Raw genomic sequence first — 14296 nt, 5'->3', positions numbered from 1 at the left:
TTAATCGGGTACATGATAAAACAAATGTCTTTTTCATTAGCTATGCATTAATCGCTTGATCATGTCATGCATTAATTTGTTCTCACGGAATTCGGGACCTAACGATGTTCGGTTTGTTTTCCGTACTCGAATTATGATCTGACAAGCAGTTGCTCATAGAAGAATCAAGATATTATATTTTGTTGTGCCACTAAATGAATAGACCTGACATTGTTTATTTTCTATAGAATGGTTGGGATTCCAGGGAAGATGTTGCCTATACTTTTGTAATAACAATAGATAAATTGTTGGTGAATATATTTGACAGTCCTTGATACTGAGAAGTAATCAAAATTATTGTCTTTGCCTATGCTTTTTGTTCTGAGTGAAAGATAACTTAATCGTGCACCTGATAAAATTCATGTATTTTTTAATTAGCTATGCATTAATGCTTGCTCATGCAGTAATTATGATGCGCCATGCAGCAGCCGCGTATAGAAGAATCATCATATTATTTCTTGCTATGCCTCTAAACTAGTAGATCTGACGTTTATTCTATCTATAGAATATCGCTGGATCCAGCTTGGACAAGTTGGGAATTTACAAGACGGTAAATGATTCGATCCTTCTATTTTCTCATGTGTTTTGACCTTTTCTTTCAAAATTTGGCTTCTAGTTCTTACCATATCCTAGTTAATAATTCAGAAAAGCATGAACAGGCGGCTTCTCTGGGAAAATGGGGGCTAAGCGTTTTGTTCAAGCTGCCCTGATTTTATCTTAAAATGGAATATTACTCTGCTGATGTGTGCATTTTGCTGCAGCCAATGTTCCATTGCTATCTAAAAGGGGAAAGGGTAGATGAGGTTTCCGGTGCTTCTATCAAACACTTGAAAAAGAGACTTCAAAATGTCTACAAGTAATTCTTCTCTCGGTTACCCTACTTCTGCGTGAATTTGTGTATTTGTGAATGGAGTCATATTTTGGTGCCCATGAAGGTTTTTCACTGTTGTTGAAGTCAAGATGTGATCTTTCTATATCTTTTTCTTTCCATCGTTGTGATAAATGGATGAATGATATAGCAAGTTAATAAACTGACCCTTCTGTTGAATTTTCTCATCAGCTGTAGTTGCTACTCAATGTACGTAAAGTCCATCCGGGATGAAGAAAAGGAGAAGACAAGGTAAGAAAGATGAGAATAATGGAGGATTTGTTGCAGTACTTCCAAGTTTGGTTCCTGAAACATCATTTCTTGAGAGGGCCGAACTTGGACAAGTAATTTTTGATTTTGATGATGAGGAAGAGATGACAGATGATGAGGACAAGATGCCATTTGAGGAGGAGAAGAGGGGCAAAGGACAAGATGTGGTGGTTTGCAAAGGGGTTGTTTTCAAGTAAAAAGAAGAGAGAGATGTTTTGTAAATTGAAAGATCCTGAAGCCAAGCGCGAATGGATTAAGAGTGAAATGGCTAAGGAATGAACTGGACGTACTTGTATCATGGTACATGTTACGTTGTTTGACACTGTCTATGGTGGTTCAATCTTCGAACCTTGTACCTAGTTGGAATTGAAAAATAGGAGCAAAAACCAATAGCACTGCTTTACCTTTTACAAAGGTCTCTTTCATCCTTTTCTTTTAAACTTTGATGCGGTTCCCTTCCAGTTACTAACATCGCAATTATCAAACAAAAGTGAAAGGAAACAAACCAACTTCGCTAAGTTAGCTAAAGCAGATGTGTTCTCCCTTATTCTTACAACAAGTAATACACATGTACATGTTCGTACGTATTTTTCTTGTTTAATACACTTGTTTTTAACCAAATTTTCAAGAATACACACAACAGTATTCACATATTATATACCAAATTTTAGCATATTATTGATTGAAAATTAATTTCTATAAAGTATAAACTAATGCAATAAGAAGGGTCCTTTTCTTTTAAATTTTTATTAATAAATAGGATAGCTAAGAAGCCATATAGCCACTCGGCTATACTACCCCTTTTTATTATAAATAAAATAGTATTATCCATTACTATTAGGCTATTATCCGAGTCTCTATTGTCCTCTTATGAGTTTTTACATTTCCAGAGTTATCACTCACACAAAGAATTTAGCATTTTCACGTTTAATACTCGTATTGTATACGTACATATGTATTTTTCATGTTTAATATATTTGTTTTTTACCAAATTTTCAATAGTACACACAAAATTCACGTATTATACACCAATTTTTCATATATTATTGACTGAAAATTAATATCAATAAACTATAAATTAATGCAACTAGAAGGGTTCTTTTTTTTTAATTTTTATTAATAAATAGTTTAGCCGTGCGGCTATACGCCTTTTAAATATAATACATTAAAAGAGTATAGCCGATCGGTTATACTCTTTAAACATATTATATTCCAAAGGTATAGCCGCGCGGTTATACATGGGACCTTTTTTATTTATTTAATTTTTTAGTAAATAGTATAGCGGGATAAATTATAGAATTGATTACCTTTAAAGAGCAAACAATAGGTTTACCAAAAGAAAGAGAAAGAGAAGTATGATCCCCTGCTTCTTAGCCAAAATTGATTATCTTTATTTAATTTCTTGCTTTTGTAGGAAGGAAGGGTAAAAGCATCCCAACCCATAATTTCTCACTCCGTAAGTGAAGCAAAACCAACACTTTTACAAAGCATAAACTCCTAGATCCATAGTTTCTACTTATATGTAGACAAAATAATAGCCGGGAGTTTAAATAAGCAAATAAACACATTATACGAGTGAAGTTAATATACAAATTTATAAATAAACCCAATCCTAGACATGTATTTATAAAAAAACTCAAGCACTATTTAAACATAGAAACACACCCAAAATCAACCCCAAATTCAACTTTTTGGGTATGTTTATAAATGAGTTTTGAGTGTGTGTAATAATGGGTTTTGGGTGTGTGTTTAAATATGTTTGAGTTTTTTTATATTTCAACCCCTATTTTGGGTGTTTTAGTGAAACTCCCAAGTTAATAAGCATGCATAAACTCATAAGTAGGCAAATTTCTTACCATGTTTCTTGTTTATATAACATGAGAACCAAACAATAGACTCGCAAGGGTACAACGGTAAAGCAACAACTAAATAGAAGAAAAAAAAAATTGAAGAAACAAAACTCTTCCTAACTTACCGTTGCACCCTTGCAAGCCTGTCTTTTGTTTTATATATATATAGATAGATTAAATTAAGCAAGAATATTGTTTATATTAAAGAGGGAAAAAAAAAACAAAAAGCGTAAAAAGAAAAACAAAAAAAGGAACACTAATTAGCGCCTTCCAGCGGATCAAAGCCCATACAAAATGAATAAACAACTGCAATAATAACGGTGCTAAGTAATAGACGGACGCCCAATCCCACACATCCTTGAACCGCGTATCAAACACGACCAATCAAATCATCGTCCTCCCAAACGATAACTCGCTAAAACACCGGGGCTCACTAAATCCACCCAATCACCCACTTCCACTTAATTGACGCTGTAACCCGCCGAGGGACCGCGCGTGGGAAACCTGAGGAACTATAAAAATCAGATATCGTTGTTTTTTGGCAAATCCCAGCTTTACAAAATATTGGGCATATTTGCTTTTCTGCTTCCCACACTCTGCTAGGGTTTTCAGAGTCGCCGCTTCTCTTTCCTTCTTCTTCTTCTTCTACTTGGTCTTCGTTTTCTTTTTTGACTCGGATTCATCATTCACTCGCTGTCTCGCCGAGTCCACTCATCAACTCGGTAAGTTTTCTTAAATCTCAATCTCTGTTTTATATAACATTTGCTGGCACTCCGATTGCAGTTTTGTCGGTCTGATCTGAAATCCTTGATCCGCGATTTGTTATTGTTTTTTGCTTAGTTTGTTCAATTTTGATCTTGGGATCAGCGAGTTATTGATTGATTCTGTAAGTGTTTGATGCGTGATCAATTTGAATTTCAAATTGTGTTTAGGAAAGTGAAGGAGTCGATTGTTTTGAATATACGATTGTTTTTGGGTATTATTAGATAGGTAATCCGTACGCTCAGTGTGTGATAATTTTGACTGGTAACTACTACTGTTGCTAGTTTCACTTCCACTGAGTTGGGAAGCATCTCAGACTGAATTGCAATAATAAATTATGTACTTAATGACTTATTAGTTATGTTTTTGTCAGTCAAGGAAACTTGGGTTTTGTGAGGATTAGTAAAGGGTGCTCTCTTTTATTTATCATTATGAGCAGTTGGTTTTCCAAGTTATGATTTAATATGGGATTGATTCCAATGTTAATTGGAGTCTTGTAGTTGTAGATATAGCTGATTAATGAATACATAAGTTAATTGGGTATCGATGATTTGTTGTCCCGTCAATAAATTGTCAATGAATTCTGATACATAAGCTGCAATACTTTGTGATTTTTTTTTTGGATTTTTGGGTCATTAATCTTCTTTATGCTCAACCCTGATGCCCTCTCCCTCTGTCTCTTTCTGTCTATCTCTGCACCTCTATCTCCCTCTCTTAAAGCTCTGTTCCTCGGAGTTATTGTTATAGCTGTTTGTGATTGTACCGTCTTAATTGTATGAATGAAATTACTAATTGTATGGATGATTTTTGTTGGTTTCAAGGTTTATTTCTTTAGCCCTAAATGCATTCACTCTGTTATTTAAAGAATTCTATATTGTTCAGTGCTACTTGGTTAGTGCATACATGATTACAATTTGTTTTGGACAAGATATGTAGAGCTTTATTTCTATTAATTTTTTAATTGGTTTATTGATTTCAGCTTCTAATGGCGATGGAAGTTACCCAAATTCTTTTAAATGCACAAGCAGTGGATGGGAATGTACGCAAGCATGCAGAAGAAAACCTTAGACAATTTCAAGAACAAAATCTTCCAAGTTTCTTGCTCTCTCTTGCTGGAGAATTGGCAAATGATGATAAGCCTGTTGAGAGTCGTAAATTAGCAGGTTTGATCCTTAAGAATGCTTTGGATGCCAAAGAACAACATAGGAAGTTCGAGCTTGGACAAAGATGGTTGTCCTTAGACCCATCTGTGAAGGCCCAGATCAAAGCTTGTTTGTTAAAGACCCTTTCTTCTCCTGCCCATGATGCTCGATCAACTGCATCTCAAGTCGTTGCAAAGCTAGCAGGGATTGAGTTGCCTCTTAAACAGTGGCCTGAACTGATCGAAGCTCTATTGTCAAATAATAATCAACTTCCAGCTCATACTAGACAAGCAACTCTTGAAACTCTTGGATACATATGCGAGGAAGTCTCCCCGGATGTGGTAGAGCAGGACCAAGTGAATAAAATGCTTACTGCTGTAGTTCAGGGCATGAACTCTTCTGAGACTAATAATGATGTCAGGCTTGCAGCCACAAGAGCTTTGCATAATGCCTTGGGTTTTGCTCAGGCAAATTTCTCAAATGATATGGAGCGTGATTATATAGTGAGAGTTGTATGTGAGGCTACTCTTTCCCCCGAAGTAAAGATTCGACAGGCAGCCTTTGAGTGCCTTGTTTCTATATCTTCGACCTATTATGAAAAGTTGGCTCCGTACATCCAAGATATTTTTAGCATTACTGCTAAGGCTGTGAAGGAAGATGAGGAACCTGTTGCACTACAGGCTATCGAGTTCTGGAGTTCAATTTGTGATGAAGAGATTGACATTTTAGAAGAATATGGCGGTGATTTTACTGGGGATTCTGTTATTCCGTGCTACTATTTTATTAAGCAAGCACTTCCTGCTCTGATCCCCTTATTATTGGAGACTCTTCTTAAGCAAGAAGAGGATCAGGATCAGGATGAAGTGGCCTGGAATGTTGCAATGGCAGGTGGAACTTGCTTGGGCTTGGTAGCACGGACAGTTGGCGATGATGTTGTTCCACTTGTAATGCCATTTATTGAGGAGAACATTACAAAACCAGATTGGAGGCAGAGAGAGGCAGCCACCTATGCGTTTGGTTCTATTTTGGAAGGCCCATCCCCTGACAAGCTCATGCCTCTAGTTAATGTTGCTCTGAATTTTATGCTGAATGCTTTGATGAAAGATCCAAATAACCATGTGAAAGACACTACCGGATGGACTCTTGGAAGAATATTTGAATTTCTCCATGGTTCAACTTTGGAGACACCCATAATTACCCAAGCAAATTGTCAACAGATCATCACAGTTCTTCTTCAGAGCATGAAAGATGTCCCAAATGTTGCTGAGAAGGCATGTGGTGCTCTCTATTTTCTGGCCCAGGGTTTTGAAGATGCTGGACCTTCTTCCTCCCCACTGGCTCCTTTTTTCCAGGATATCATCCAGGCCCTTCTCGATGCCACTCACCGAGAAGATGCTGGAGAATCCCGCCTGCGAACTGCAGCCTACGAAGCTCTGAATGAAGTTGTAAGGTGTTCCACTGATGACACTGCTCCAATGGTGATGCAGTTAGTTCCTCTCATTATGATGGAACTCCACCAGACTCTTGAGGCACAAAAGCTTTCATCTGATGAGAGGGAGAAGCAGAATGAATTACAAGGCCTTCTTTGTGGTTGCTTGCAGGTCATTATACAGAAGCTTGGGTCATCTGAACCAACAAAATATGTCTTCTTGCAATATGCTGACCAGATGATGGGCCTGTTCTTGAGAGTATTTGCTTGTAAAAGTGCCACAGCTCATGAGGAGGCTATGCTTGCAATTGGAGCTCTTGTCTATTCGACAGGCGCTGATTTTGCTAAGTACATGACTGAGTTTTATAAATACTTGGAAATGGGTCTCCAGAATTTTGAGGATTACCAGGTTTGTGCCATCACAGTTGGTGTGGTGGGGGATATATGCCGGGCTTTAGAGGATAAAATATTGCCTTTTTGTGATGGGATAATGACTCAGCTCCTCAAGGATTTGTCGAGCAACCAGTTGCACCGCTCTGTGAAGCCTCCCATATTTTCATGCTTTGGTGATCTAGCTTTGGCAATTGGGGAGAATTTTGAGAAGTATTTGATGTATGCCATGCCCATGCTTCAGAGTGCGGCAGAGCTATCTGCCCATACATCCGGAGTTGATGATGATATGATAGAGTACACAAATACATTGAGAAATGGAATTATGGAGGCGTACTCTGGCATCTTGCAAGGATTTAAGGGCTCTGCAAAGACCCATTTATTGATGCCTTATGCACCTCATGTTCTTCAGTTCTTGGATAGTTTATACATAGAGAAGGACATGTAAGACCTCTGGAACCTCTAGTTTATGGTTGTTTTCTTTCTGCTTTTGTTCCTACTAGTTCTAGTATTTCTGATTTTTTTATTTGCTTCTTTCAGGGATGATTTCGTGATAAAAACTGCCATTGGGCTCCTTGGAGATCTAGCTGATACACTGGGTAGTGCTGTTGGTTCATTAATTCAGCAATCTGTGTCAGCCAGAGACTTTCTAAATGAATGTCTCACGTCAGATGATCCTTCGATTAAGGAAGCTGCCGAATGGGTCAAGATAGCTATCAGCCGGGCAACTAATTTTTGAGGCTGCTGCTGTTTAGTATATTCTTGTTCTTACATGCATTTGGGTGTCTTGAGTTGGGGTCAGGTCTGGGATTGCATATCATGAGTCGGGTCATCACCATTTTTGGGCTGATATGTTTGCTTCAATGGCAGTCAGTATACCAAATCAGCATCGGGGAGTCAGTTTTTTCTTGTTATTTTTTAATTTTATTGCTTGCATTGCATCGGAGGAAGTTGGTGGTGATGACCCCTGTGTCTCTGCTATCTTGGCAGAAAGAGATGAATAGAAAAAAGAGAAACTGGTCCAATGGTGTTGGAGGAATGAGATATAGAAATACACCCGCGAGTACCCGTTTCATCTATCTGAAGTTGATGGTGGTGGAGGTTTTTGGTTCAGGAGCCGCCGAGTCGGGGCCCTTCAGCAGCAGTTCTGTAAAGTCTGCATTCTCTCTCCCCCTCTATATCTTTTGGCCTTCTTTTTCTTTCCTTCACCAGAATTTGGTGTCTAAAAAGTATTTGCATTGTTACATCGTATGTCAAAATTGTGATAGAGTTTGGTCTCTGCCTTTTTTGTAGTCAGTCATCCCTGTATACTTGCTCGTTATGTAGGATTGGTGACGTCATCCGCATAATATTTGGGCAATATTCATGCATATTATTTAGTCATATTTCATATCATTGTTGTACTCACAGGAATTTTTCATTTTGTCAGTCAAATGTTCCAATCTCATGCATTCTTATTTAGAATCTTATGCTGCCTTTGTTTGTGGTTGGTTGGTTGGGCTTTTTGTATGTATATATATAGCCTATAGCCCATTCTTTGTGTTTCTTTTTACCCTTGGTCATTTGGGTTGCACCAGATTAAGTTGTCAAGTCCGGGCCTTTTTATTGCCTTGATTTGTCAAACATAAGATTTTATTAAATCTATTAAATCGTCTTATGATATTAATCCTTTTATTTGTTCTTGCATATTTATGAGTAATGTCTTCTCACCCAATTCTCATGCCTCCCTTGGTTTGGCAAGGTGCTTTTGTCAGAGTACGTAGAAATGAAAACACATGCTTTGTATAGCCCTTGGGGTTAGCCCAGATGGCGGAATAGGTCCGGGTTCTGGGTACTAGGTTTGATTCGATTCTCTTTAGTAAAAAAAAACACGTTATTAGAAGTATATTCTACACTTTCAGATCTGCGAACATATATCATACGCATTGATACACAACAAATTGGGTAAAACGTTCATTTTCTCCCTTCACTTCACACACGATTTCAATGAGATATTTTTAGATACATTTGTTTATTGGTTTTAAACAGTTAATATCACAAAAAGAAATTTGATGACGCGACTTAAAAATGTCAAAAATACTCAGTCGACGTGTAGAATGTGAAACATGCTCAGTCGGCATTAAACGACACAGCAGCCAGCCTGGGCCATTTTATAGTTATAAAAATCAAGAGGACCTAATAGTAAAAGCCCATTCCCAAAAATCCGATAATTGCAGAGAAGAGAGCCTCTCTCTGTCTCCTCTCTCGCGCCCTGTGGTTGTGGACAGTGGAGCACATACACCCGCGCCCACACCGTAAACCCATTTCCGTCACTCTCTCTCCCTCGCTCTCTTCTGCAGAACAAGCACAAACCACCATTTCCCAAACCCTAACCAGAACTCCAAGATTCCTTCAATGGCGATCGCATCTCCGTCCGCTCCAAGCTTCTCCGCCTCCTTCTGCCGTACTCGCACCGAGACACCCTCAACCTTCACTCGCATCCCGTCCATTTTCACTCACCGAGCCAAGCCTCGCCCACTCACTCGCCGACTCGCCCTCAGCGCTCGGTTCAACAAGTCCACTTCTTCCGATGCCGGAGGCTCAGTCTCGCCGGACAACGGTGAGCCGGAAAACGGTGAACCGGACGACAGTGAACTTCAGTACGAGCTCTTTCACGGCTTATCGCCCCAGCGTTGTCGGAAAGGATCCCCGGTGTTCGTCACGCTACCTTTGGACACCGTCGGCCCACTGGGTCTGCTGCGAAGGCCCAGGGCTATGGTTCAGTCGCTTAAGGCCCTCGCGGCGGCCGGAGTCGAAGGCGTGGTCATGGAGGTGTGGTGGGGCCTGGTGGAGAGGGATCAGCCTATGCTTTACAATTGGGAAGGCTACTTGGAGATCGTCGCTTTGGCTCGACGCTGCGGATTGAAGGTTCGTGCCGTCTTGGCGTTTCATCAGTGTGGCACTGGGCCGGAGGACCCTCATTGGTTAGTTTTCTTTGATTCTTTTAGGTTTTAATTTATTTAATTCAATCTTTGATTCTAATAAATTGACCAATGGTCTTTTTTGAATGTTCTTTTTTGGATTAGTTTAGGTCTTGCGTTTTCTTTATTTGGATTGCGTTAAGAAATATTGTAACTGGTTCTTTTGTTTTACTTTGGCGTTTCTTGTTTAAAGAATTCTCTATTGTTTCTTAATGGCTCGAAGTACATATAGATAGGAACCTGCAATCCAAAGATAGGATCTATGATTACCAGTCTTGTAATAGCTAGTGAAGCATGTTTACTCAGACATTTTGGTTCTCCATAGGTTTCATGGACTCTTTTATTAGTTCCATTACCTTGACCGTGTTTTTTGACCTAAGTTGTTGAGGCTTGAGGGTATTTGGTTGTTCATGGTAATAAAAACTAGAAAAATGTAAATGGAGTAGAACTTCAAATTCTGTCACACAGTTTTATTTTCGTGTCATTCAGATTTGGATACAAAATGAATCATTTGCCAATCTACAAGGGTTCATTGATTTAAAGCAAGTTTATGGTATCTTTATATATAATGTGCCTCCCATATAATAGATGATCTAAAGTAGAAAGTAACAAAAGGTTATAATAATGATTTGAATATTGGGATTTACCATTTAAGTCTAAATATCATAAGCAATTCCCCTGGTATGCCTTGAGTATCTTTATAATGGATAATGTAATTACTACTTGGGGACATATAGATATATTTCCAAGGCAGCAATTAAGACCCGTTGGCTGATGTGCCTTTCCTGTTCTCACTAACTATGGAGGAACTTTATTTTATTCTGACATTTTATAGGACTTCATTTGTTTTTTACATGTTCTACTTTAGTCAATATTGTCCTGTATCCAATGCATATCTTTTGTACATTTACAAAATATGTTCTAGTATGTGCTTTTTATCTGATGACTTAACATCTCCTTCATAACTTCTAAAGTGAATTTTTTTAGAGATTGAGTTGTGAGATTCTAGATGATCTGACCAACCGTGATTTCATAGTGGTGGCATTAATGATTTAAGATTTCATGTCAGCCTTTCTCATTAGTACTTTTTAGCTGTAAGTTTTTCATGAATGTTATCTGTTAGCTTGTTTAAAACCTACCTCAGCTAAATCTTTTCCCTTCGTGCATTGAAGGATTCCTCTTCCTCTGTGGGTACTTGACGAGATTGATAAAGATCCAGATTTAGCATATTCTGACAGATTTGGAAGAAGAAATATGGAATACGTTTCACTCGGGTGTGATATGCTTCCTGTTTTGCTGGGACGTTCACCTCTCCAAGCATATGCAGATTTTATGAGGAACTTCAGAGACACTTTTAGGCCTTTTCTTGGTGTTGTCATAACAGTAAGTTATATGAAATGATAGTTGAGCGCATTAAGGCTGTGGTCATATTGGTATAATCCTAAATAACAAAAATAACTGCTCTCTCCTTGCAGCGCATTCAAGTTGGGATGGGTCCTGCTGGTGAATTAAGATACCCTTCTTGTCCTACCCAGAAACTAACATGGGCTTGGCGATCTCGTGAGCTTGGAGAGTTTCAGTGCTATGACAAGGTATGAATAAATTTTAAACCTAATTTACTAGCTAATAGTTGGATTTCTGCCTCTGCCCAAATGAGGCTGCACAGTCTTTGCTACTCTTTTGTCCTGATAATTATATTAGTTGTCCCTGTATTGATTTCATTTTGTCTTCAATTCCCTGGCCAGTATATGCTTGCGTCTCTCAATGCATGTGCAAGAGCCATTGGGATGCCTGAATGGGGAAATGGGGGCCCTATTGGTGCAGGCAATTTGATGCAGAATCTTGAACAGACAGATTTCTTCAAAAGTCATCATGGATCCTGGACTACACCATATGGTAATTTTTTTCTTGAATGGTACTCAGGAATGCTGCTTCTGCATGGTGAAAGGATATGCAGGGAGGCTGAGACCATTTTCCGGGGCACAGAAGCTAGTACGTCAGTAAAAGTAGCTGGGATCCACTGGCATTATCGCACTCAGTCTCATCCGTCAGAGATAACAGCTGGCTATTACAATACTAGACTAAGAGATGGATATTTACCAATTGCTCGCATGTTGGCTAAGTATGGATTTACTTTGTGCTGCTCATGTTTTGAATTGCAAGATCTGGAAGAACAACGGATGAATCCAGTCGGTAGCCCAGAAGGCCTTCTCAGACAGCTGCTCTCAGCTGCTCGGGTGTGTGATATACCCCTAGAAGGTGAAACTTCTACAACCAGTTTGGACCATCAATCGTTTCAACAGGTGGTAAGGATGTCAAAGTTTTACTCATATGGTCTAGAGAAGCCCTCTTTTTCGTTCAACTTTGTGAGGATGGACAAGAAGATGTTTGAATATCATAACTGGATTCGTTTCAATCGTTTTGTGAGGCAAATGTCTGATGCCAATGCTTTTCGAGCCAAGTTAGAGGTTGATGCAATGCCTGATACACGTCGGTCTCCCACTTCCATTTCGGACGTTGCAAAATTTGGAATGGGTTCAACATATTGTTAGGAATCAAACATTCCCTGCTTACACAGAGTTCATAACAGGTGGTTATATTCTTACATCCCCGTCGCCCATTTGATGTGAATACGTACATAACATGATTGCCTCTGATCTACTACTGCTGTGAGATGTGTAGTCGTAAGTAATGCCTCGTTTTTTCTGTCGACGATTCTCATAAGCATCTTCTTCTGCAGAGAGTTATTACAATGTGTTGTAAATTTGTAATACATCATCGCCTTCCTCATATTTTTAGAATGGTTGGCTTATCCTCAACTGTAGTTGTAATTCAAAAATTAAAAATAAAAAACATATTATCTTCTCCTCTTGGTTTTACTTGAAGCTGATGATTACTGATATTTGTTACTTGTAATTCTCGGATGCCATGTGTATGTTAGGGCCACACCGGTAAATTATTAAGCTAATAATGATCCAACTCCTGTTTTTGGAGCCAAATTGCTGGAACCTGTGTCCTCTGATTAGAATGGTATTTGCTTCAACGCTAAGGCTTCATATGGTTTGCTAGTTTTTCTGTTTCCCCAGTAAGCACAAAAGCTTATAACTCTTTATTTATTCACATTTTATGCCTGCCATTTTCAAATGATTTCTAATGTATTAATATATTTTAGCCTTATGGTCCAAAGGGTACCAAATAAATTCAAATAAATTTTAAAATTCTTGATCCCAAACAGCTCATAACAATTTTTTTTTTAAAAAGCATCAACTCTTGGATTGCAACATGAATTCATGAAAAACATGATGATGGTGACTGGTACATACATGCCCCAGCACCTGAGAAGGATGACATGATCATCATCAAAATTGACTGCCCCACTCTCCTCCCATTCCCATACTAAAAACACCATGGATTTTAATATTCTTCAGGCCCCCACTGTCCTTTCTCATTAGATGTGAGGACAAATGTTGGTCATTTGATGAAAAAAAAAAGTAGGGCAGGGTGAAAATCTTGAAGCCCCTACTCTCCCCATGGACCTCAAAAATCCCATTATACAGAGAAAAAGTTAAACACAGAAGCATGCATAATATGCATTGTGGTTCGCCCACTTTTGTTGATGTGATTTTCATCATCCTAATTGGATCAATTCAAACGGAAGTCAGCTTTGAAACGTTTCATTTCAATCAAATGCATCATCAAAACCACGTGGAATTCAATGGAAATATTGTGCTGCTACTGCCGACAGTAGAGAACAGCAGGGTTTGATTTGAGAGATGAGAGTTGTGTGGTCAAGTTTAAAAGGGTTTTCTTCTTTTTGTGGCCTTGAGAAAATGCAATCTGCCCATCACCACACAAGAAAAGAAGAAGAAAAAAAAGTTGGATTGAGAATATGCAGAAGAGAAGTTGCTGCTTTGATAAAGTAAGCATGCAAGATGAACAGTAACATCTTCTTATGATCTGCAGGGCTTATCTATAGTTTGACCAAATGAAAGGCCTTAGGTGATCTCTAGTCATGGCCATAGGCCAAATATATCCTAAAATAATGCAAAACTCATCTTCAATCATAAAAAAAAATTTTTAAATTTGGAGGGCCACATTTACTCTCCAACCACTTGTAGCACAGCTTCGGCTTGAGCCAAATTTTTTGTAAGCTCAGCGCATGTGCTTTCCAAAAAGAGGAAGTATCATGCGTGAGTAAGAGCACAATACATCTCGTGCAACTGCAAATCCAACAACCAATATTAAGGGCGCGTTGACGTCATTGATCATGTAAGCTAGCCGTTAGGGTTTTTTTTTAATTTAAATTTTTAAATTAAAATATTTTCATATTCGTTTTGTTTAAAATATTTTTATATTATATATATATATAATTGGTTTTTGACCGTTGGAGGTCAGAACTATTGATTAAAAAGTTACTTTAAAAAAATTATTTAAAACCTTTTTAAATGTTTTAAATTCATTTCGTTTAAAAATTTGGTTATGACCGTTGGAGGTCAGTACCATTGAAACACATCTCTTTTTTTTAATTTTTTTTCCCTTTGTTGGCTTTATTTACTATTATTTTAAAAAAAATTAACAACTTAAAA

The 14296-nt window shown here is 38.2% G+C and overlaps 2 protein-coding genes across 2 annotated transcripts; both read left to right on the top strand.

Annotated features, from left to right (window-relative positions):
• Positions 1-3508: 3508 nt before the first annotated feature.
• Positions 3509-8214, top strand: LOC103337777 (importin subunit beta-1-like). The gene is made up of 3 exons (XM_008240948.3): positions 3509-3749; positions 4769-7194; positions 7291-8214. Exons 2-3 carry the CDS (start codon positions 4775-4777, stop codon positions 7487-7489), a joined length of 2619 nt encoding a protein of 872 aa, XP_008239170.2. The 5' UTR covers positions 3509-3749; positions 4769-4774; the 3' UTR covers positions 7490-8214.
• Positions 8215-8939: 725 nt separating this feature from the next.
• Positions 8940-12576, top strand: LOC103337776 (beta-amylase 1, chloroplastic-like). Its single transcript, XM_008240947.3, has 4 exons — positions 8940-9713; positions 10883-11093; positions 11186-11302; positions 11456-12576. The coding sequence occupies exons 1-4, from the start codon at positions 9145-9147 to the stop codon at positions 12260-12262; spliced, it is 1704 nt and encodes a 567-aa protein (XP_008239169.1). The 5' UTR covers positions 8940-9144; the 3' UTR covers positions 12263-12576.
• The last annotated feature ends 1720 nt before the right edge of the window (positions 12577-14296 follow it).

The sequence above is a fragment of the Prunus mume genome, linkage group LG7, assembly GCF_029339155.1.
Source record: "Prunus mume cultivar Tortuosa linkage group LG7, ASM2933915v1, whole genome shotgun sequence".
Lineage (NCBI taxonomy): Eukaryota > Viridiplantae > Streptophyta > Magnoliopsida > Rosales > Rosaceae > Prunus > Prunus mume.
This window is presented reverse-complemented; position numbering and strand designations above follow the sequence as displayed.